Below are 25,824 nucleotides of genomic sequence, written 5' to 3' on the forward strand. Positions count from 1 at the left end.
GTTTCCCATATAAATCATACCACAGTACAAACCAGATCAGTGTGGTTTCTCGTCTGAGTCACTGTTGAAGATCGTTTATGTAACGATTTGTTTAATCAGAGTGTGTTCACATGACGTCTTCTGTCCATGTTTAAACAGCAAAGCTGGTTCACAAGACAAGGGGAACTGGATTCACAAAATGTAGCTCAGTTTGCGGATGCCTGTCAGTATTTTCACTGCTTGGATTTGCTAGCTAATCGTTGAAATGTTTGTTTTTGGTTCTGATTAATCCACTTTAAAAAGGTTCTGCGCTCCACTGACGTTTGCTTTGGCAGGGGAAAGTGCAGCTACGTAGACAACATTTTTTAACTACCACGTGTGCAAAAGGCATCATCTGAACTCACTGTTGAACTCATCCAAAGTTTATTCACTTATGCGCTCCATTAAAGCACTTGTTTACGGCGGCTCTGAGAGCACGACACACTGCGACTTAGGAAAGCAAATGGACAAAACGCCATCAAATGAAGGAAACGTGCTCAACTAATTGACAACACATAAGCAGCATAACAAAATATATCGAATGTGTTTCTTAATTTGTTTGTTTTGTCCATTTGCTTTCTTGCAGTGTGTTGATCTCTCAGGGCCACCGTACTTTCTGTCTTTTCAGGCTCACGTTTGGCTGGAATTCATCACAAAAAAAGGCAAGAAAATGCTCAAATACAAACAATAAGAGGCAGTAACTTGCACACATTCACACCTATCTGTAATTTAGAAATGTTCCTCTGATCTGACTTGTCTTTGGACTGCAGGAGGCAAAAACAAACTTCCTAAGCAAAGAGCTGCAGATCAAACTATGGAGAAGAAGCATGATGGCTAGAGCTGGGCGATAAGGAGAAAATCAAATATCACGATATTTTTGACCAAATACCTCGATATCGATATTGTGGCGATATTGTAGGGTTGACAATTTGTGCTTTCACAAAATATTTACACAATGAGATTTTGGATAAATAATCATCAGTTATGTTGATATAATAACTATGTGGGTAAAGGCAAATAATAGAACAGTTACAACAGTCTGGTATGTTCAGAAAATGACATCACTTTACTGTAATGCAGCCTTTAAAACCAGGAAAAGACAAAACTTGTGTCATATCAGGATATTACGATATCCAAAATTTAAGACGATATCTAGCCTCATATATCGATTTCGATATATTGCCCAGCTCTAATGATGGCACATTTAATATATTAGATTTGTGAAAAAAAAAAAAAAAAAAGGCCTCTGAAGAGCCTCAGATCTCTGTGAGTATACTGTGGCAGAGATAAGCGGCTTCAGGAACCTTCAGAAACGCCGTTCTATCAGTCTGGTTTCATCCTCCGCTACGTCACTACTGACAACATCAAAGATGAGAAGCTGACGGGAAGAGGGATAGAGACAACTGGCCTGGAAGAAGAATGTAGAAGATGCTTGGCAAGTTTCCAAGGAAAGAAAAAGTTAGGCAAGTTCTTGAGTATGTGGAAAAAGCAGAAAATATTATACGAGAAGATGCTTTAAAGCAGTGAACGATCAATCCAGTTATTATCTTATTGATAGCGTGCCGGGGAGCTGCCTACTACAACATCACAGTCCTAATCTGGTTGCCACTCGGAAAGTTCACATCTTTAACAGTAACTGCCATTTTCATTCACTTTGTTCACAGATTTGTATCAGGAAGTCCAAACGCCAAGGCTACCATCATCTCCACGAGTGTGTCCATAGTGTGAATGTGGTTACCTTTTCCTCCCTTTGTCTCAAGTCCAGCTCTTTCCTGCTCTCTTTTCTGGCTCTCCAGTGTGTACTGTGCAACTGACAAGCTGCCCTGACACTGCACTGACCCAAGACAGCCTTCAGGAAAACGATTCATTATGATTCCAAAGTGCATGTGTTTGGCAACCAGCTGACGTCAGAGAAAAAGTACGAGGAGGACAATCCTAGAGGAGATCAAATGTCTGTCAATTGGTCCTCCCAGAGTCCAGCAGGGTTGTGATGGACGTCAGGTCTTCAGATGGACAGGTCTGTGTCTGTGTCAGTAAGTGTGGTCTTTGGGCTCACGCTGCCTCCTCTCTCTTCAGGAATGGAAGATGAGTCACCGTTGACACTGGGCAGCATACCTGGAACACACACACAGGGAGTGAATACACGCATCAACTTTCCCAGGTGAGTTGTCTTTATTCAGAATCTGCTTCTATTTAGCAGTAGTATTGAGATTGGACCGATAGGACAGACTATACTATGACTTTTTTTGTGACATTTTTCTATGACACACATAAAATGTCATAAAAGTCATAGTATACTTTTGACTTTTTTAGGACATTTTTGAAAACATTCATACTATGACTTTGTTGTTTATTGCAGTTCAACTTGCCAACGACAATGATGGTGCACGTCTACACCGCCGACATGGAGTCCATCCTTACCTGCTCCATCACCATCTGGTACGCTGCTGCCAACGCCAAGGGCAGACTGCAGCGTATCATTCGCTCTGTGAAGAAGGTGATTGGCTGCAATCTGCAATGCCTCCAGGACCCTGAGGCGGGCAGGAAAGATTGTGGCCGACATCTCCCACCCTGGACACAAACTGTTTGAGCCACTCCCCTCTGGCAGGAGGCTGAGGTCCATCAGGACCAAAACCTCACACCATCTGCAGCTGGCCTCATCCCGCCCCATAGACACTACACGTTACATTAACGTAAAGTCCCAACATCTGTCACTACGCGTTACATTAACGCACACATCTTTTGGACTATCATCTCTGTACATGTTCTATATATATATATATATATATATCATACTGTGATTTTGTTGTACACTCCACTTGTACACAAAAATGTGCAGCTCTTCATTTTTAAAATAGATATATTGTACTTACTTTGTACATTTTTGTTGTTTTTTTTTATTTTAGCTATGGTTCTTGACTGTTCTTAACTACTTGCTTAGATTTTTGTATTTTATCTGTGTTTATTGTTATGCACCAAACACTAAGACAAATGCCTATGTATGTGAAAACCTACTTGGCAATAAACTGATTTCTGAGTTTCTAAGTTGTGCTATCTTATAATCAATGTATAGTAGTGTGTGGCTGATGTAACCGGTTAGAACTCAAAGTGGCGATGAGTTCTTAAAATGTATGGAAAGGGTCTTTCAAAAAAGGTAGTGTGTCTTACGCTCAGTGTCATAAACGGAGCTGTCGGAGCACGTCCGGTTCCTGCGCTGAGTTGACCTTTGACCTCCACTCAAGTACTCCTTAGGAACACTTGACCTGAGAGAAAAAAAAAGAAAATAATGATAAAATAGGACATTTTCTCTTACCGTTTTCTGCGTCAGAGATGAAGTTTATTTCCCCAGACATCTTTTTATAGGACAATGTACACATTTGCAAAGATCATCTTAATCAAACATCTTTTGTTTTGGATAAAATAGACATCCTGCATTGTGTTTACTTAAGGAGTATCAATTAGTTATATGTTAATATCCATGTAAATACAAATAGATTTAGTCTTTTTGTCCAAATTTCACAACACATGCAAGGCCAAGTGAAGGAGGAGATGTTTGCTCCCTCTGAGGAGATTAAAGTTATCAGTGATGAATAAAAAGAGTTGCAATGTTTCTATACAGACTGTGCCTGCTAAAAGTCCTCCTAAACCTTTGTTAAAAAGTAAGTACATAAGAAGAAACAGATGCAGAGCTTTGGATCGTCACTGCCGTTTATTCAGCACATTTCGAGGTGGAGGAGTCACAATGTTTCTCATTCACCTGACCTCGACATGCTCGCCTTCATCTGCAGCTGATGAAGAATCAGCCCAAACTACTGCAGCTATCACAGTTGGGTTTTAAATGTCAATGAAAATGTTACTATCCACACTTGTTCTCTGTTCATATTCCCCCTACGCTATAATGCCATGGCTCTAAATGTTACCACAGCGTTCCATAAAAACACAACATGTAACCACAAAAGGTCAAGAAACATTTAATACGTATAATAAACCTGTGTTTGTATGTCTTCTGTCAGAGTGAAAATGTCATCTATAAGACCATGTGATACTGAAACTGTATTATAAAGCCGTATTAATTATCTCAACTACTGAAAAACACATTTCATTCTCGTGAAATTAAAACTTACTATTATAACAAATCCTGTCCATACGTGCTGTTAAAAGAAAACCTGCTTAATTGTTCATGTGAACAACTGACTATAGTTTTAAGACAAGCTTAAAAGGACGTGAACCTATTTTTTAAGGCATCGCTGTATTTAAGGTGTTGCAATGCTGCCTCCTGGAGGCCACAGTTAATAGTAATAATCCATACATTCAGACATCCTAGCAGCCATGCATTATGCCAAAGGTCATTCATCTTGATGCTTTTGCTTTACATATTTGGCGAGCAGATCGGTTTGGAAGTTGGATTAAAGTTTGAATAAACCGGGTTCAACCGGAAGTCTCCTAGAAATTAAATGCATTTCCTTTTTCTTTTAATTTGGGGTAATCCTACCTTGTCTCTTACATTGTTATGTTTTCTATTATTTTATTGTTGCAGTTGGTTTATTTTTATTGTTTTTATGTTTTATGGTATTGTTATTGTTTGTTTTGTTTAACATTTAATCCTGTTTTCAAAGACACTTTAAGCTGCATCTTTGCAATGACAAGTGCTGTACAAATAAAGTTATTATTATAACAAGGAGGAAGTACGCTATGTAAGAAAATATGGTTTCACTTTACTTGAAGGTATCTTTATGAGAGTGGCATGACATTGTGTCGTAAACATTATTTATGGTTAGAGTTAGGGTTCATGTGTCATGACAGTGTCATGACAGTGACTTATGTAGATACCTTTCAAGTAAAGTGTTACCCAAAATATGCATGTGTTCAACTCACCTATCAAAGCTGTATGTTCCAGGGTGACTGATTGACCTCTTTGTCTGAGCAGACATACAGAAAGACAGAATAGAACACATTTTTGTTAGTACAGCAGTATTTGTTAGTGTAGGATGTCCACAGTCCTGCAGCTTCCTGAATGTGTCCGTTTTATGAAATCAGCATGTAATAAAAAAAGGGAAATACAAATAACAATGTGGGCAGCAGCTACAAGCAGAAAATGTCTCCTCTCTTTCTTCAAAATAACTAGTGTGACTTTTAATATTTTTATCACGTACTATATTTGACATACTAAACTATGACTTTTTAAGACATCTATACTATGAGTTTTGTATGACTTTTTTCCACATACTATACTATGACTTTTGACAACACACTATACTATAACTTTTTAATGACTTTTTTTTTCTTTTACTATGACTTTTTTAGACACACTATATTATGACTTTTTTATGACTTTTTTTGACATACTATACTATGACTTTCTTCGAAATACTATACGACTTTTTTTCGACATACTATGACTTTTTTTCGACATACCATACTGCAACCTTTTTCGACATACTATACTATGACTTTTTTATGACTTTTTGACATACTATACTATGATTTTTTTATGACTTACTATACTATGACTTTTTTATGACTTTTTTTTACATACTATACTATGATTTTTTTCGACATACTATGCCACGACTTTTTTCGACATACTATACTATGACTTTTTTTCGACATACCATACTACGACTTTTTTCGACATACTATAACTTTATGACTTTTTTCGACATACTATACTATGATTTTTTTCGACATACTATACTATGACTTATTTATGACTTTTTTCGACATACTATACTATGACTTTTTTTGACATACTATACTATGATTTTTTTGACATACTATACTATTTTTTTTCGACATACTATACTATGACTTTTTTTCGACATACTATACTATGACTTTTTTCGACATACTATGCCATGACTTTTTTCGACATACTATACTATGACTTTTTTCGACATACTATGCCATGACTTTTTTCGACATACTATACTATGACTTTTTTTGACATACTATACTATGACTTTTTTCGACATACCATACTACAACCTTTTTCGACATACTATACTATGACTTTTTGACATACTATACTATGATTTTTTTATGACTTACTATACTATGACTTTTTTATGACTTTTTTCGACATACTATAACTTTATGACTTTTTTCGACATACTATACTATGACTTTTTTTCGACATACTATACTATGACTTTTTTTCGACATACTATACTATGACTTTTTTCGACATACTATGCCATGACTTTTTTCGACATACTATACTATGACTTTTTTTGACATACTATACTATGACTTTTTTCGACATACTGTGCCATGACTTTTTTCGACATACTATACTATGACTTTTTTCGACATACTATGCCATGACTTTTTTCGACATACTATACTATGACTTTTTTCGACATACTATACTATGACTTTTTTCGACATACTATGCCATGACTTTTTTCGACATACTATAACTTTATGACTTTTTTCGACATACTATACTATGATTTTTTTCGACAAACTATACTATGACTTATTTATGACTTTTTTCGACATACTATACTATGACTTTTTTATGACTTTTTTTGACATACTATACTATGATTTTTTTCGACATACTATACTATGATTTTTTTCGACAAACTATACTATGACTTATTTATGACTTTTTTCGACATACTATACTATGATTTTTTTCGACAAACTATACTATGACTTTTTTATGACTTTTTTTGACATACTATACTATGATTTTTTTGACATACTATACTATGATTTTTTTTACATACTATACTATGACTTTTTTTCGACATACTATACTATGACTTTTTTCGACATACTATGCCATGACTTTTTTCGACATACTATACTATGACTTTTTTCGACATACTATGCCATGACTTTTTTCGACATACTATACTATGACTTTTTTCGATATACTATGACTTTTTTCGACATACTATACTATGACTTTATGACTTTTTTCGACATACTATACTATGATTTTTTTCGACATACTATACTATGACTTATTTATGACTTTTTTCAACATACTATACTATGACTTTTTTCGACATACTATGCTATGACTTTTTTCAACATACTATACTATGACTTTTTTATGACTTTTTTCAACATACTATACTATGACTTTTTCAATATACTATGCTATGAATTTTTTCGACATACTATACTATCACTTTTTTATGACTTTTTACAACATACTATACTATGAATTTTTTGACATTTGTATTACACTAAGCCAATTGACTAACACCTAATTGATGCACACCTATTTAATTTGATTTCTTACTGGCATTATTGAGTTTTCTTGCAGAGAACTTCATTTCAGCCTTCAGGCGTCTGATATGGTGGATGATTGATTTTAAGCAGAGCTTAACATAATGTGTGTGCACTGCATGAAAAAAGAAAAACTAACAATTACAAATAAATCACAGCAAACCAAAAACTTAGCTTGAAGCAAATTAAAGCTCTGTGTTCATTGTGATTAAATAGTTTGGGTCATTTTCAAGTCTGTGGAAAATGTTTTTCATACTGTGCAAAAATGAGTGTGCAGCCACCACCAGAAACAACTTGGGCAGTTAGAGCAAATAAAAAATACATTATTTGCCTTTAATGTCAGTAAATCATCTATGGGCTTTATAGTATATTGGTCACAATTCTCTAATACTCAAATTAAAGGGATTTAAATCAAAAATGTTTGTTATGTCTTTACGGTATGTTAAAAAAAAACAAAAATCTATAATGTTTTTTAAAACTCAACAAATATTAATAACTGAATTGGCCTCAAACATCCAGTATCAATAAGACCCATGAAGTGGAAGAAGTACTCAGATATTTTACTTAAGAAGTTAAATAACTGCAGTGTAAAAATACTCTGTTACAAGTAAAAATCCTGCCTTCAAACTCTTAAGTAAAAGTACATAAATGTTGGCATCAAAATATATTTAAAGTACCAAAAGTAACATATTTTAAGTACCAAAAGTAAAAGTATTCATTATGCAGAATGGTACATTTCAGAACGATTTATATAGTATTGGATTATAAATCAGTACTAATGTTGCAGCCAGTTAAGGTGGGGCTACTGCTGGGTAGTAACAATGGTTTAAAGAGGAATTATTCAGTGCATTTTGACTGCAGGTTCTTCCTGTAGCATTCATTTTTCAATATCACCAAAACTCATCTGTGTAGACTTATTGTACTTGAAAGAGTTAAAGAAAGTGTAATAACCCTTTCAGGAGGCCGGAGGTCAGGGGTCAAACTCTGGTTGGCGAGGGTCATACACTCCTCCAAAGTCTTAATGAAAGTTGCACAGGTTGCACTGAGGAGAGAGGCCTGCAGAGAGAGAGAGAGAGAGAGAGAGAGAGAGAGAGAGAGAGAGAGAGAGAGAGAGAGAGAATATGAATTACCTTAAAAGGTAAAGGGTACTTTATTGTCACATACACATACATGTAGCGAAATTCATTCTCTGCATTTAACCCATCCCCCATTTACAGCACCCAGTGACAAACTCCAGATCTGAGCCAGTGCCTTGATCAAGGGCACTGACTGGAGAACCTAGCACATGTTTTTTTGATGGTAGGGGAAACCGGAGCACCCGGAGGAAACCCACGCAAACATGGGGAGAACATACAAACTCCACACAGAAAGGCCCGGAACGACCTGGATTCAAACCCAGAACCTTCTTGATGTTGGCCACAGTGCTAACCATTAGGCCACCATGCTGATTAAAATAGTTGCAACTGCATCACTTACACTAAAAGTATTTCAGCATACTGATTTGCTCTTCAAAACGAATAAAAACTGAACCTACAAACTTATCCCTAATAAACATTATCTAAAAAAGTATGTAGTTATAAGTCTAACTTTGTGGAAATAAGGATGTGACTAAATGAGTTTGGGGTCACCTCAGAGGTGGGCGTTTCCTCTGTGTCGGCCGTGTGCTGTGATTGGATCGTTTGGACCTGCTGGACAAGGAGGTCGCAGTACAGACGTAGTTCAGACATCTTTGTCTTCAGACAGTCTGGACCTAGCAACAGACGCACACAGACAGTTAAAATACCCTTTTAAAAATGTCCTGAAGAGGTAAATCTGCAGTCAGAAATAGAGACAGAAATCTTCTCCTTGAAGCATGGTGCAATGATAGCGAGCTAGAGATCAATGAGGCAAAGACAAACAAGTTACTCTTTTGCAAAAAACAAGACACAACAACATAGCCAGTTTTATTTAATGGCCTAGCAGTTGAAACTGTGGGAACTTTTAAGTACCTAGGTACGGTTCTTGACAACCATTTGAGTTTTTTAGATAACACAGACTATATTTATAAGAAATGCTCACAACGACTCAGTCTCCTCAGAAGACTGAGCTGTCAGGGCGTCAGTGCTCAGATTACTGAGCTAGTATACACCACACACATTGAAAGTGTTTTAACCTTTCACCTCTCTGCTTAGTTTGGCCATTTAAGCTGCAAACTCAAGAACAAGCTTAACAGGATAGTGTTAATGGCTAGCAAAACAGTGGAAAAAACCCCAAACACCTGACCCAAATATACACTGACAGAATGAGGAAGAAAGCTAGGAAATTCACTGCAGATAGTACACACCCTTTTTCCAGACAGTTTGAGCTCCTGAAGTCTGGGAGGCGCTTCAGAGTGCCTCTGGCAAAAAGTGTATTTAAAAAAAATCCTTTCTTCCAAATGCCATCAGTATCCTCAACCAAACCAAGTGACATCAAACTGAGCTGCTATTTTAATGAATTTAAGCATACTTATTATTTTGTATCCTGATATTTTCTTTTTTTCCCATTTTATCTTGTTATACTCCACTTACTATGTCTGATATGTTGTCTGTATGTTTATCTGTCTTGTATGTATGGTGAGCCAAAGAAAAATTTCCATCTTGGGACATTAAAGATTTATTCTATTCTATTAGAATTGAGACTGTGTGGCATTTATGTCAGCAACATTTTCACCTCACTATTAAAAAAACCCAGCACCAGCTTTTAAATAATATATTTGGAAACAAGTGGGATTAATGAATTAAACAATGCTTAAACAATGTCTGTGTGTACATTATATTTTTTTATATGGCCTCTATTAACTACAGGCCTTCCCATTTGAATACCGGCTTTTATAAGATCGTAAATACTACTTAAACACACAATATGCAGTATTTTACATTTTATTTATATTACCTGTTTTTTTCTTATTAACTGCTAGTGCTAAAATTACAGTTTTATTTATTTCTACTTTACAGTAGAAGTGATATGATGGCATCACAAAGTGTTATTTCAAATTCCCCTTTGGTTTTTAATGAAAAGCAAAATATCTTCACACACCAATACAAACACCATTATGAGAACAAAATCCAAGACAGGTCACAAGCTAAACTGTCTTACAAACAGGTGGGTTTTTCCCCATTTGTTTTAAAGTGATTTTCCTACAGAAAGAGGATCAAAACACAGACATGGCAGACGGACAGACTTGAATACAAACTCTGTGTACCTTTGTGTTTGTGACTGTCCAGTGTTCCAGCCTTGGACGAGCCTAAAGCCACCAGCCACCTCTGTCTCTCTGCAGAGTTCACAGCTCGGACGTAGAAATGCTGCTCGCCGGGGATTATCAACTCCAGGCGCGTTGGATCTGTCGGATGAACTGAAACATAAAACATAAACAGTGTTTGCTGGATGCGTATAGATGTGTTTAGTACCATGAGTGAGGACAGTGGCGGTATCAGAATCAGAAAGATTTTATTGCCACAATGAGTACACGTATGTGGAATCTGCCTTGGTGAAAGGTGCATACATAAACAAACAAACAAACATATTAAACATTAATATGAAATAAACAAATATAGAAAAACAAATATATACATACAAAAATAACAGTTGCATAAGAAAAAAGAGAATGAATGGGTTTAGTGCAAAATTTGCAAAGTATATATAGTAAATGCAATGGGCAGATGTAAAGTCCTGGATGAAGGTTAGTGCAAGTGTAGTGACTCGACACTACTGGGGGGGGGGGTTAAAGCTCCATTGTGTAATTTTTTTGAGTTGATTCTTAGCAAAAAAACCCTTTGTTCTTTCACAAATATGTGCTCATTCATGTGTAATTACTTCCACCAACTAATCAAAGTATTCTCGTAGAATCATTCAGAATCATTCAGAATACATGCGAGCGAGTCGCTCGAATGGCGTCCGCCATGTTGTGCCGCCATCTTTAAAATACATTAGCCAAAGAGGGACATACCTCCGCATTTCGCGCTTTTACACTCAGTGGCACCGTGACGAATGCCAGCCGGGAGATTACTCGCGACTGCCGGCAGATTTGAAAGCCTGTTGAAGATGGAGGATCGCGCCTATTCTCGAGGACACGTAACCGAGTCGCCAAGGAAGCGAAAAAAGAGAATTAAAACGCCATAGGCAAAGCAACAAGACCAAAGTTAATATTGGAGTGGCTTTTCCAAGATGGACAGAGATCATAAGGAGCAAGGATTTTAAAACTTTGAATGCCAAAGTTGCCTGCTTTCTTCTCGATAGGTAGGCTAATTCAGCCTATTTGTGTAAATTCAAAGTTTTATAGTTGCTTGGCTAACTATAGCATGGTTGTGCATAACCTCGTGATTTCCCTGGCAGCTCACGTCATGTATAGTTGTAACACAGACTAGCTACAGCTAGAACAGCTGCGTGTAAACGATGGAGATACAAAGAGCTAATTTTGGTTTCATTGACATTGTTAATACTGCTCAGAGAAATATTAAAAACACAAACCTGCGTTGCTTCTCTCCTCGTCATCTTTGGAGAGTGTCTCTTTAGTGTTTCTTTGCCTAGGAGGTCTCACCGATCCACTGCCACCGGCTTTGTCTTTTGGTCTTTCTTTACCTTATTTCCCTCTTCCTTTAGCTTTCCCTCGCATCAACTGATCTCTGACTCTGCTCACGGAGAAAAATATGTAGCCTACGCTGTAAACATTGCCTTACACTATTAATCTCGTACAATATACAGAACGGACAAAGTCGTACTGGAAGCCATGTTAATCTTGGCATACGGCCACCGTAGGAGTTAAAACGTGCTCGGAATGGGAAGGGCTAGATTGGTTGTCATATACAATTTCACTGCTAGATGGGAGAAATTCTTACACAATGTAGCTTTAAGAGTCAAATATAGGTATACAGGGTCAACAAATGGAATCATCTGCCAGGCATTTTTAAACAGCGGTCTGACCTTTAATGTCACACACGGACATCTTGATGGATCCTTTGCTTCCTTTACCAACGTCGTCCTCGCAGTCATAGTAAGACAGGACTCCATTCTCTAAGACGAACCAGCGTGGCTGCCAGCCTGAGCACACAAAAACACATTCAAACCCTAAGCGACAAATGGGTGTCTCTGTGTGGAGGTTTCATTGGTCAGATGATAGGAGATATCAGAGATATATAGTACAGTACTGCACTTCCATCAAATTGGAAGACTGACAACAGACAGATTAAACTTCATGCACCAAAATGCTGGATCCTTTGGTTTCAACTAATGATTCATTTCACTGTTGATGAATCTGCACATTAGTTTTTATTGTTCTATTGTTGTATTCTATTGTTTTATAAAATGTCAGAAAATGTAAAAAAAAAAAAAAAAAAAAAAAAATCACAATTTTCTAAATCCAAAGAGGTCTACAAACTGGTTGTATTACAGTCCTGAACCTACTTCCTGTTCTTTCTCTGTGCTCGCAGCCAGCAAAGTTGTTTGGTTGGTTTGTCTTTTGCGCTCTGTTTTTGCTGTTTATGTTCAGATTTGCTTTCAGTACACACCACTAATAATACTGAAATACACGTTTCACAGTATTTTTGAGTACCGTTTAATACTAGTTTTATTTATGTATTTATTTAACCTTTATTTAACCAGGTAAGCCGATAGAGAACAAATTCTCATTTGCAACGACGACCTGGTAAATAAAGAATCTACAAAAATACAGATCACATCAAGAGTCCATATACAGTTTGTGCAAGGTGATGTCTAAGTGGTATGGTAGTAACACAATACTAATACAATAGGCCAAGTAAAAATACTGAATGTAGTACAGAGTCTATATGCAGTTTGTGCAGATGGAATAGTGCAAAAGAGCATTAAACAAACATGACAGCAGTGCAGGGGAGAATGTGTCACTATGCAATGGAGCATAAGAGACAGTAGAGTAAGAGTGTGTAATACTGCATGAATGGTGGAAGAGAGTTAACACGAGCAGTGATTGGACAAGAGCTCAGGCAGCTGTACTTTAAAGGAATTTGTAGAGTCACAGCGTGTACAAATAACAAGGTCACATGAGACACAGTCATCTTCTAACCGTATACAAACTGGGAACTATATTCTCAGAAAGGCAAAGCACTGCTACTTGGGCGGAGTGATTTGATCGCAACACCTGAGAAGCCCCGTGGTGAGGAGCAGAGAGTAACAACGGTGTTTTTCAGGTGTTGCGCTAATCACTCCGCCCAAGAAGCAGTGCTTCGCCTTCTGAGAATATAGTTCCCAGTTTATATACGGTTAGAAGATGGCTGTGTCTCATGTGACCTTATTTGTACACGCTGTGACTATACAAATCAAAACATGTAAATAGGAAAATGTTGGCGTTATTTTGTCACTTACTGGGGGCAGTAGGCTAGATGGAGCCGGTTACCTCCAGGATCTGGGCTAAGCTAGGCTAGCGGTGGGGGCGTCAGACAGAGTTACGACACGCACAGAGATGAGAAGGGTATGTATGGACTTATCTAACTCTGGGGGATACGGTGAATAAGACAAAGTCCCAATAAGTCAGCATGTTCCTTTAAAGGCAGCGAGTGGGATAAGTGTTGCAAGTTTTAAGGTTTTGTGTAATTCATTCCAGTCGTTGGCAGCTTAGGTAAATACGTTGTTTTTACTTTAATCTTTAAATATGTGTGTTCTACCTTATTTTGTCTGTGCTTTGAGCTGATTCATGATAGCATCTCATCTCATTCACAGCAGAAAGCAGTTTATAGAGGCCTGTCATTACAGTCACAAGCAGAGTATATTTTGTCCTCTACCACTATTATTTATAGACATGCTGTGCTGCCATTATTAAGGTCAAATGCCTCTATTACTGTGGGTTGCTTTTTATTTCTATCACTAGCCTACACAATGTCATGTCATATAACAGCAATAGCAGCTATATTTGGAGCAGATTAAAGTGAGCTTGTCACATAGCTGAGACTTCACACAATCACCCCAAGTGACCAAAACAGTTCGTCACAATGGGTAAGGTAATGTTTTTTCACAACTTCCAGCACACTTCTAAAATTACTTTTTACAACTTGTTTATTTAACAGTTATTTTAAAAAAGAAGGTACAATCGTGAAATACATTCTACTTAGATATTATTGTAGCTGAACTTGTGCTGAATAGAAAAAAAGTCCAAATACTTTGAAAATACTGCTTACATTTGTTCAAATTACTGACAACAATATCAGAGGATGCCAAAATCCTCTGTGTGTCTGAAAACACCCTCAGACCCCAGAGAGTTAAATATATGTTGAAATAAACAGAAGGGAAATTATACTGTGCCTGTTTGATCCTGATATGATTATTGACATAGATATAGATTGTTTTATATCTTTGATTATTGAGCTCTTGGTATTGAGTATAATTTCTAAATAACTAACGCTAAAAATAAATACATCAAGTTACCATTAAATGACAACAGTGTCACATTGCATGCTTATAATACTCATATTAGCTTGGTAGCTGCAGTGTTAAGGGTTACATCTGACTGTTAAGGGAATAGGAAAATATTTTTACTAATAGATGTCACCATGACACTTCTCCAGTGGATTACTTACATTGGGAAAATACTTTTTTATATTACAAGTTTTTAAAAAAAATATTTGTTTAAATATGCAAATGATTCATTATTTTATTAAAAATGTGCTAATTTGCATACATTTTCACAACAGAAATTTGAACATTGGATAAAGCTAAGTTCAAAATGCTTGTTTAATTTTGTCTACATATTAGAGTCAAAGGTTTTTACCGAGGGAATTACAGATATCTCTTGTTATTACTCCATAAATCAGAAAATACTCGCCATAAAAAACAACAAGAATTTTCTCCATGTTTTTAGGTATATAATTTTACATGGATCCTGCTATGAATGATATATGAACAACCCCCTCTGTAAAACCCTTCAGAATATAGATAGGAATGAAACTAGAATGTTTGATGTATGTAAAGTGCTACTGAAGTGGAGATTTCTGGGTTTCTGAGTCTGAGAACAAATCCTCTAAAATTTGGACTGCAAAATTCAGACATTTTGAAGACACTAGAGGTTATAAAAGGTTAAAACATTTTAACTAATAGATATCACTATGAAACTTCCCCAGTTGATTAACGTTACTTACATAACGACAATTATTCTTTTGTATTACAAGTTTTCTGGAATGTAATGTTTAATTATGCAAATGAGATCTGTTAACTTTTGGTGTATTTAGGAGAAATCTACAGACACGAATTGTAGAAATATAAATGTTTAGAAAATATAAATGTTTTCTTTCCACTAATCTGAAAGAAGACATGTTATGGAGGCTACATATTTAGCCCAAAATCTCAACATTAAAAGAGTATGTTTTTGCCTGTAGTGTCTCCCCTTAGAGGAGGATTTTAGACAGGCTAGCTAGCTGTAAGAACTGTTAGCTAACACAAACACCAGCATTTATAATTCAGTTACTGTGTCTGTTGCTGGTCAGAAAGACACTAAGCTAAACAGCTGGTAGACAGACAGACAGACAGACAGACAGACAGACAGACAGACAAACGACTCACCTGTCATGTAATTCGTCCATTTGTACAGAATCCCCTCCATGGTTGCTCTGCAGGCTAGCTAACTGAAGCAGCAAGCTAACTAGCTAGCGTCCGCTCTCTGTCGAGTGACAGCGGGTTAGAAAATAACCCCCATCGTGAGCTGCTGCTTGTCTAAAAATGTGTGAACTGTTTTTGGTTTTTGCGAGCTGACTGGCTGCAGTGTTGGCAGGATAATGTCATGCTGAGGGTTTGTTTGTGCTAAGATGTTCATAAACTGACCAGCTAACTTGTGGGCAGTAAGCTGATGAGAGGGGGGGGAAAAATGTCAACAAAGCAGCAGCTTTTCTACGGAAGACTGGTGGGGACATTTCACAAGGAGACTCAAAGATTTGATATATTTGCTTATATAGAAATAAAATGAAATTCTATTTCTCTGGTTATACTACTACTACTACTACTACTACTACTATTACTACTATAATAATATCAGCGGTGGAAGAAGTATTATACGGAAGCCTAATGCATTAACTTGAGAAAAAATGTTCGCCCTATTATTTAGAATTAACAAAATAATTATTTCAGAATTATGAGATACCGTTACGTTATGTGAACAAATCTGCTCTGCTTTTCTGAATCAACACGATTTGAATGGGAAATAATATCGCAGATTTTTTCATTATATTTGAATGACATTTTTTTTAATGAGATACGATCAAAATACTGCGAGAAGCTTATCTGCATATGGTTGCTGCAACAACAGTGCTATAGATAGATAGATAGATAGATAGATAGATAGATAGATAGATAGATAGATAGATAGATAGATAGATAGATAGATAGATAGATAGATGGATGGATAGATAGATGGATGGATAGATATATCGATGTGTAATGTGTGCTGACACTTTTAAATGTATTTCAACATGATGCTAAAATTCAGAAAACACCAATAGAATGTAACTCTGAGATGATTTTCAAATAAAAACAATCCGGAGAAAGGCCCTATATACTAGGAACTGCATCTTACAAAGTTAATATTGATTTATGTCAAGGAAAAAAATCGTATGAAAGAAGACATTTCAGCAGCTCATACCTCTGGAATAACATTTGAACAATGAGCACTATCTTCTTTAATAATACGATTAATGAGCTCCGTCTGGAGGGAAAGCTGTGCGATGCTGTGATCACAGTCGATGACGTTGAGTTTAAAGTCCACAGGATCATCCTCTGCAACTGCGGCTCATACTTCAGGTGAGCTGATCAACATTGTTTTGGTGGATACTGTATTTATTTCATCTCATGGTTTTCATTGTGATTTAATGGAACATAATGCAGAAGGGTTAAGGAGGTTAAAGGTCATTTTTTGACCACTAGTGGAGCTATGGAGCAATGGTTTTAGAGACAAGAAAATCAGCTTTGCAAATGTTTTTTTGAAGAGGTTCGGTAGCATCTAATGCATTTTGGTGAGGAACACTAAATGTAAATGTCAGTGTTGGTTGACAAGAAAACGCCCCAAGGTGCCTTTAAGAAATGGTTTGAAAGATAACACAGAATCCACAGACAGATTTTCTTTACCTATGGCAAGAACCCCTGAATAGGTCAATTGTTTTGGTTTTGTCTCACCACTCTCATCAGTTCTGATAAGCCCACTGTACCTTCCCATCACCAAACACTTAATGAAGTTTGCAACTAGGTGGTAAACATTGTGGAGCATTTAGCAGCTGAAGTGCCAGATATGTTTTCTCAGAGGATGGTGGAGATTAAAAGAAAGCTAAAAGAGAGTGAATATTGGGTTCGCCTACTTGTAAAATTAACCTTCTGTGGCTCAAGAGGGAGCTGTGTGACATCTGATAAATCTCCTTAAGTGATGTCATTTGAGTCAACAAGTTTGAAAATGAAAAAAATTAAAATATAGGGTTTGTGGAGTTAGAAAGAAGGGAGTTTACTAGGCCTCTGTAGCCCACTCCTTTAGGCTGGAGCCTCGAGGCTACATTAGCCCCCAAATCTCTGACTGTACTGTCAGAGGTCACATTGCATTATGGGTAATGCAGGTACCAGAGATTGACAAAGAAGAAGAATTTTCAATTCAATTATATTTTATTTACAGTGTCAAATCATAATAGAAGTTATCTCAGGAAACTTTACAGATGTAATTTACAGAGACCAACAATTCTCAACAATTCCCCCCAATAGCAATTGCACTTTGTGCTGCAGTGGAAAGGAAAACGGAAGGAAAAACGTTGTTTTTTTATAGGCAGAAACCTCAAGCAGAACCTGCCCTGGCTCTAGGTGGGCGCCCCTCTGCCTCAACTAGTTAAGGGAGAGGGAGAGAGAGATAGAGAGAGAGAGAGAGAGAGAGAGAGAGAGAGAAAGAGAGAGAGAGAGAGATGCAAAGCAACTATCTATAATACATTTTGAAATATGACTCATTCTAATTATAGCAGAGGGTATAATGATATCACATGATGAACAGTGGCATATATAGTAACAGTAAAGATAGTAGAACTATAACTACTACTAATAGTAGTAGCGGGCGTCGAGCAGGACAACGGCATGAGGTGCAACCACATTCCAGGTGCCACCACAATCCAAGGAAATCTGCAAGGCGAGAAAGCACAAGGACTCCGGGGGAAGAAGCTAAGTTAGTAACATTCATTAATGGGATATGAACGCGCACAGATGAAGAGAAAGAGAGGAGAGAGGAGCTCAGTGTGTCATAGGAAGTCACGGCAGTCTAAACCTATAGCCTAAGGGCTGGTCCAAGGGAAACCTGAGCCAACCCTACCTATTCTACCTATTCGCTTTATTAAAGAAGAGTGTTTTAAGCTTTTTCTTAAATGTTGAGATGGTGCATGCCTCCAAAATGTGTGCAATAAGAAAAGATGATACCTTTGGTTCTGTGGCATCGTTTTTTTGTCCCTTTTTTTTTTTAAACTGTCCATGGTTAGACATGTTATAGTAGTGCAATGCTAAATCGAAGTAATACTCTTTGAATGCATGTTTGAGTAGAAGTTGTAGAAGTATGACAGAAAGATCCTCCTAAAATCCTGGTTCTTTTGATCTTGATTCCACAGAGATATTTTCCTCAGCAAATCATCAACATCAGGGCAGCAGGTCTACAGTTTTTCCCAGGTGTCACCCAATATAATGAATCTCATTGTGGAATACGCCTACACCGGCTCTGTTGTGGTGACGGAGGAGAATGTGCTGGAGCTGTTGGCGGGAGCAGACTACTTCAGCGTCAAGGGCATCATGCAGGCCTGCTGCAACTTCGTGGAGCAGCATCTTAGTTTCAAGAACTGCGTCCACATGTGGATGCTGGCGGACATCCACAAATGTCCTGAGCTGAGGCAAAAGGCCTACCTTCACATGCTGCATCACTTTAAGGAAGTCACAGTGTTCTCTCTGAAGTTCCTGCAGCTTTCTGTGGAGCAGCTGGCCGATTTAATTAAGAAGGACGAGCTCAATGCGAGACAGGAGAGCACCGTGTTTGAGGCTGTCCTCCGTTGGATTGAATACGCTCCTGAGGAACGCAGATGTCACATGGCCACCCTGCTGAGCAAGGTAACTGAAGAGTGGATCGTTTTTAGGTACTGGTACTCCAATTTGGAGAGACTGTACCAACTGTACAGGTACTTGCACAGACTGCAACAGTTTTAATAAGAATTGTCTAGCCTGATAATCAGACTGAACTGCCAGTTCAATTGACATCATTATTTAGTCAGAGAGATCAGGAGGGGGGGTTATGTTGTCTCGTTTTGCCCTAACCAATTAGTGACCTATCCATTTCACCGACATCATTGTCAGTCGACTAAAGCTGCAGTCACAGTAAACCGACAATGGAACAATTAACCAACTATTCTTCTTGACAATCAAAAAATTATGTCAATTTAGCTATTTCTGTTAGTTGACTTCCAAAACTTATTCCGCTGTGTCAACCTTATCTACTCTTTGTGAATCTTTTTCTATCACTATTTTTCACAGATGTGGCTATTTTTGTTACTGTGGCACAGGAACATTCTTTCCTACAAAGCCCTGACTGGTTGACTGATTTCCAGTTGGGGGAAACAGGGTATTTTCCTGTTATTCAATGTAAATAAAAAGCCACGCAACATTAATCCTCCTTGTTTCAATATTGTAAAACAATAAAGGATGAAAACTTTTAAGCGGCGTGAATGGGCCTCATACTTTTTAGGGTCTATGAACCCTGGTTTTGATTGTCTCCGACAAACAAGCATTGAAAAATTGATAAAGATTTTAAAAACAGCTTACTGTTTTTTCGTTGGTAATAGCCATGTTATACAAGGCTGTTTTTTTGCCTCAAACTGGTTCCCTATATCTGCTTATTAACACATTTATCATAGATTACATATTATATAATGGTACAAAATATCAATACCTATTGGAGTGTCTACACAAAACTATTACTTCATGGACTGATATCTTTAAAACTTTGTATGAGTTGAATCCTCATATCATTTCTATCAATCTCCCTCTTGTCTGTCCAGGTGCGCCTGCTGCTAATGTCCAGTGAGTACTTGATGGACAGAGTGAGCACAAATGCTCTTGTGACTAAGAGTCCGCTGTGCACGAAAATGGTGATTCAAGCTATGAAGACCCTTCGTGAGTCCAATACAAACCAACCTCTGACGCGCACACGCCTGCCCTCTGCTGTGCTATTTGCTATTGGCGGTTGGGCGAATGATTGTCCAACCAACAGGATCGAATTATACAATGTTCGGGCTGACCGCTGGGTGAAAGTGCACAATGAGGAGGCTCCTCGAGCATTCTACGGCTGCGTCTGCCTCAATGGATTTGTCTACTGTATCGGAGGCTATGATGGTCTAAAATATTTAAGCAGTGTACGAAAGCTCAACCTCGTCACTCAAACCTGGCAAGACGTGGGGCCGATGCACGCAGTCCGATGCTACGTCAGCGTGGTGGCACTGAATGGCTGCATATATGCCATGGGAGGCTGTGATGGAGATGAGAAACTCAAAACTGCAGAGCGATACCAGCCTGACATTAGCCAGTGGACTCTGATCGCACCAATGAACGAGAAGAGGAGCAATGCCGGCACGGCAACACTACACGGCAAGGTAGTTAAAACTGACGGCAGTGGCAGTGGGAAACAAAATCTTAAAGTGCTCATATTATGCTTTTTGGCTTTTTCCCTTTCCTTCATTGTGTTATATATCTTTTCTGTGCATGTTATAGGTTTAAAAAGTGAAAAAGCCCAAAGTCCACCCCAAAGGGACTTTGACATCTTCCAGAGAAAACACTGTTCACCAACTGCTCCAAACAGCTCTATTGTAGTCCAGCCTTTACTTCAGAGACAAACGTGGTCACTTTGTAACACACGTTATAATGCTCGCCTAGCTGCTAGCGTGGCACGCCCTCATACTCTGCTTCTGACTGGCTTGTAGTGCTGACCTAGGTACTGCGCATGGGCGACTCCCAACAAAGATGGGACAGAAGTGAGATGTCTCACTCTGTAGCTAAAACAGAGAGCTCAACACACAGGGTGAAAAGAGGAGCTGCAGCAATGTGTAGTACAACAAAAATACGGTATTTTTTGAAAATTAAACCACATAAACCTATTCTGGTACAACCTCTAAATACAATTATGAACCTGGAAATGAACATTACATGTCATTTAGCTGACGCTTTTATCCAAAGCAACTTACAATTGCTATATATGTCAGAGGTCACACACCTCTGGAGCAACTAGGGGTTAAGTGTCTTGCTCAGGGACACATTGGTTGATGTATTGAAATGGGAATTGAACCCAGATCGCCCACACCAAAGGCATGTGTCACATCCACTGCGCCACCACCACCCAGACATTGAAGCTTCATCCATTATTTTTACAGTCTATGGTTTGTGCTGACCTCTGGTTTAACTCATCACTTGCTGAAAATGAATACATGTTGACGACAACTAACAATAACTGGTGTTTTTCTTTCCTAGGTGTACATTTGCGGTGGTTTCAAAAGGACTGAACCTCTGTCAAGTGCTGAGTGCTACAACCCTGACACCAACCAGTGGACGTTAATCGCCTCCATGGAAATAGGGTGTAATGCAGCACGGGCCGCCGCCTACAAAGACCGAATATATGTAGTAAGCTTAAGCTTTTCAGTTAAATGTCCATTTACGTTCTACAATGACAAACTAATTACGCATGGTGAGTCTTTTATTAACATTCTAGAGACAATATTCTTAAACTGGACTGTTTCAGGCTAAACAAAACAAAAACACAATTATATTCTGGAGTTTTAAAGGCTTTAAAACTGAATTTAGACAATACAATTTACATGAACAATAATTAATTTAATTTAAGCTATAGTGCTAGTTAGTTGGTGCGTTCGAATGATACAAGCCTTCCGTGACCGCGAACCGCCCCCACCCCTCCTCTACGCAGTTGCTAGTAGCCACGGAGGATTAAAAAAACATGATGGACTCTTCAGAAGAGGTAATTATCTTCACTCGAATTTCTGCGCGCGAAAGTCACCGGATGACCCAATCTTCTGAACATAGTCATACTGAGAAATCCAGAGAGAGTTGTGTGGAGCTGATAGTCTTCATTAGCTTTGTAGCAACTCATTTGGCAAAGGCTTGAATGTAACGGACGTTTTATTAATATCAAAAAGTTACGTACTAAAGCTTTAAATTAATACATAAAATGTTAAACAAATAAAAATTAGACAATTTTTGGTGGCCTTTTAAAAAAAAAAGATTCACGGTTAAGTATTTGTCCAATGTGGTGTTTTTCTCAAGTAAAATATTTAAATGTTCCAACCTTCCTCTCCTAGATTGGTGGCTACAGAAATAGCTCGCATGTGAGCAGAGTCATTGCCTATGACCCACTGTCAAACCAGTGGAGCATGGTGAATCCCATGATTCACGCTCGCAGCAGCTTTGGCATTGCAGTGTTGGAGGACCAGCTGTACGTGGCTGGAGGGTTCGACAATCACGGCACCCTCTCTAAGGTGGAGCGCTTTGATGAAGAGGTCAACAGGTGGCACATTGTCCGGGACATGAAGATGTCCCGCAGCGGCCTCAGCTGCTGTGTGGTGGATCGATACCCCTGCGCTACTGCGTATCTATAATTACAATCAACTAGCATTTAATAGTTGATTTATATTTTGTATTAATCTGAATCTTTAAAGTAACTAAAGCTGTCAAATAAATATCAGTGGAGTAAAAAGTGCAACATTTGCTTCTGAGAGTGGAGTAGAAGGGAAATAGCTTCTGCTTTAATGAACACAACAGACTGGGACCAGGAGCAATAGCAGGGGCAGAGCCAAATGTTGTACATATTTAGGGCTCAGCCCAAATCTATGGGGGTCCTGGGGCATTTACGGCACCTATTTGCACTATTTTTCAAGACATATGATAAGAGAATGCCTAAAAATCTCTACATCATTTGGTAAAAACATGATAGTTGTCAAGTAAAAAAACAAACAATAATCCTGTAAAGCCTACATCCTTTGTATCTAATTGTTCTCCAACTGTTTTCATCAGTCGCAAACCAGAACACAACAAATGTTTGGGATGACTTTTTCACTCCTGCCACCTAAAAAGAGGCTCAAATTGTCAGATGACACTTTTTAAAAAAGTTTTTACATATCATAGGGAGGAATTTGGCATGAACAGCATTACTAATCTTGAAACCTATTTCTGTTTTACGATGCTGGAGTAGAGTTCACAGAATGAATGTTTTGCTAACAAATCTGCTACATTTGAATCAAATGCCATAATAATCTGGGCTGCTCTAATTGCAAATCAAGGACCCACAGCAATGCCAAGTAAATGTGGTCTTCAAAACTTTGAATTGAATATTAGGCCAACAGTAGAACATTTACTCAGTTATATTAGATTTCATTAACTGTTTAAAACCGAAAACATTTGGGCCTGGAGCCCCAGAAGCCACCCCCCTCCGCCTCAGATCAATAGTGTAATAAAGTGACTGTACAAGTAATTTACTACCTCAAAGAAGAGAATTTAGTGTTACGTTATTCTTTACCAGCACTTAGGCAGATCAAATTGACAGAAAATATCATTGTGCAGTAAAATGAATACAGAAAAGGGGAAAAAGTCTTCCATTTTCTTCCATTGGCTAGTCAAAAATGTCTTTACAGTACAGAGTTGTGCTCATAGACTGTATAAAATAGTTCTGCTTGGGAACTCAGCATAAAAGCAGAAAAGTTTGGCTATGGAAAACTAAATGTTTGCGTGTGCTTTTAGGGACAAAAAAGTTTCACTTGTTAAAAAAGGACTGCATGAAACCACTGAGAGGAAATTAATAATAAAAAAAAGCAGATTTTTTCCAGGTCAACAAAGTTCAAAACTGACAGACAAACCAGCATGTTAATCAGGAAGACTACAATAAGAAGACACAAATAAGTAAAATAATATAAATATAAATAATAATAATCAGATCGATCCAATTTTCATAATTCTTGATCTCTCTTTATTGCATTAGAACATACATTTCTCATATATATCTATATATATATTTTATAAATGTGAATTTGTACACTACAATCTTTTATTGTAACATGTTAGAAAATACTCGTAACGCTCCAAAAACAGCACTAAAAACAGTTACCAAACAATGATTATTACATTTCCTCGTTTTTGTTTTGGCCACCAAGAACAGGAAAACAAGATGGCGGCGACAAAACTGTCAATCGGGAGGAGAGGAGAGGACCACCGTGACAGTCGAAGACAGACGGTTGGGCCATTGCAGTTTTTAGTGGCAGCCATTTTGTAACCAACGGACGGGGATGAGGGGAGGCTCAATCACAACGGGTGCACAGAGGAGGGGAGATACGAGAGGGGCGAAGGGTGGACACTGGTGAGCATCAAGCACATGGTGGGGGGGCGGGGGGTCACAAACTGACAAACAAAGAGGTGAAGGGCCTGATCACACAGGACATTTTCCACTTCCACATTTTCTGTCTTTACAAGTCTGTCTCCAGTGTGAGTGAAACATTTAGGGCCCTATTTTAACGATCTGAGCGCACGGCGTAAAGTGCCTGGCGCAGGTGCGTTTAGGGCGTGTCCAAATCCACTTTTGCTAGTTTGACGGCAGAAAAAAGGGTCCATGCGCCGGGTGTATGATTCAAAAGGGTTGTACTTAGTGTCTTCATTAATCAGAGGTGTGTTTTGGGCGTAACATGCAATAAACCAATCAGAGTGTCATCTCCCATTTCCTTTAAATGCCAGGCGCGTTTGGACCTTGGCGCATTGCTATTATGATGGCGGATTTGCACCGTAATATTTTTATTTGTAATCTTCTGCATGTGTGTGTGCTGCTGTGCTTCCCTGTGTGTGTAACAAGTATAGTGTGCACACTAAGCCTAGGCGCATTTTACAAATTTGCTGTTAAAATAACAATAAAATGCTGCGTTATTGACTTTAGACCAGGTTTTTGTTGGTCAATGGCGCGATCACTTCCCGCTGCCTCAAGATAGCAATACGCGAAAAATTTGCCCAAACACACCTCCCTGTAAGACCAGCGCGCCCATGGGCACACAGATGGGCACAGGTGCATTTGCTATTTAAAAAACGCGTGCGCTGGAAAAAACGCGGGTCTTAAACTAGCAAAGACACTTGCGTCAGGCTTTGCGCTGCGCCGGGTGCAAGATAGGGCCCTTAGAGTCCTACTTGGTTACTGTTTGACCATCCAATCTTTAGTAAATCTTTAAAACGTGTGACATTCAATTAAACTGGAGTAACACAATACTTTGCCATTTGGCTGCTGTTTCAGTGTACTTTGTGATTTGGGAAGCTGTAGACTTAGATATAAAACAGTTGTTTTATCTATGGTTGTAGAGCTCCAGATATGTTTGTAGAAGTAATCAACCAATTTAGCCAAATCACATAAGTCTCAAAGCTACATTTAGAAATACATTCCACATCAACATTGAATTAAATTCCTTTAACGTGAACGAGTTGCTACTGTTGAACTGCCAAGCCTGCTGACAATTAACATCCCAACTCGGCAGCTCTTGTGCAGCTTTCAGCTCAGTT

The 25,824-nt window shown here is 38.1% G+C and overlaps 2 protein-coding genes across 3 annotated transcripts; one reads left to right on the top strand and one right to left on the bottom strand.

The window, feature by feature from the left end:
• Positions 1 to 1,150: 1,150 nt before the first annotated feature.
• plekha3 (pleckstrin homology domain containing, family A (phosphoinositide binding specific) member 3) lies at positions 1,151 to 16,150 on the bottom strand. Of its 2 annotated transcripts, XM_031316021.2 has the most exons (9): positions 15,808 to 16,150; positions 12,205 to 12,321; positions 10,487 to 10,636; positions 8,892 to 9,013; positions 8,215 to 8,319; positions 4,894 to 4,937; positions 3,187 to 3,281; positions 2,440 to 2,589; positions 1,151 to 2,133 (listed from the first exon to the last, which is right to left on the bottom strand). In XM_031316021.2, exons 1-9 carry the CDS (start codon positions 15,845 to 15,847, stop codon positions 2,024 to 2,026), a joined length of 933 nt encoding a protein of 310 aa, XP_031171881.1. In that variant the 5' UTR covers positions 15,848 to 16,150; the 3' UTR covers positions 1,151 to 2,023. The 2 variants fall into 2 exon arrangements, with proteins under 2 accessions (XP_031171881.1, XP_031171882.1); XM_031316022.2 differs by lacking the exon at positions 2,440 to 2,589 and having other exon boundaries at positions 1,156 to 2,133.
• A 630-nt stretch (positions 16,151 to 16,780) lies between these two features.
• Positions 16,781 to 23,203, top strand: LOC116061797 (kelch-like protein 10). The gene is made up of 5 exons (XM_031316158.2): positions 16,781 to 17,037; positions 18,861 to 19,350; positions 20,295 to 20,885; positions 21,757 to 21,906; positions 22,599 to 23,203. Exons 1-5 carry the CDS (start codon positions 16,901 to 16,903, stop codon positions 22,893 to 22,895), a joined length of 1,665 nt encoding a protein of 554 aa, XP_031172018.1. The 5' UTR covers positions 16,781 to 16,900; the 3' UTR covers positions 22,896 to 23,203.
• Positions 23,204 to 25,824: the final 2,621 nt, after the last annotated feature.

The sequence above is a fragment of the Sander lucioperca genome, chromosome 15 (assembly GCF_008315115.2).
Source record: "Sander lucioperca isolate FBNREF2018 chromosome 15, SLUC_FBN_1.2, whole genome shotgun sequence".
Classification (NCBI taxonomy): domain Eukaryota; kingdom Metazoa; phylum Chordata; class Actinopteri; order Perciformes; family Percidae; genus Sander; species Sander lucioperca.

Excerpts from the sequence above, each read along its gene's own strand:
- LOC116061797 (XM_031316158.2), top strand. The coding sequence starts at position 16,901 with ATGAGCACTATCTTCTTTAATAATACGATTAATGAGCTCCGTCTGGAG. Across the intron at positions 20,886-21,756 it reads CGGCAACACTACACGGCAAG|GTGTACATTTGCGGTGGTTT; the intron begins GTAGTTAAAACT and ends TTTCTTTCCTAG. Across the intron at positions 21,907-22,598 it reads ACAAAGACCGAATATATGTA|ATTGGTGGCTACAGAAATAG; the intron begins GTAAGCTTAAGC and ends TTCCTCTCCTAG.
- plekha3 (XM_031316021.2), bottom strand. The coding sequence starts at position 15,847 with ATGGAGGGGATTCTGTACAAATGGACGAATTACATGACAG. Across the intron at positions 10,637-12,204 it reads GTCCGTGTGTGACATTAAAG|TTCATCCGACAGATCCAACG; the intron begins GTCAGACCGCTG and ends TTTATGTTTCAG. Across the intron at positions 2,134-2,439 it reads ACCAGATGGTGATGGAGCAG|GTATGCTGCCCAGTGTCAAC; the intron begins GTAAGGATGGAC and ends TGTGTGTTCCAG.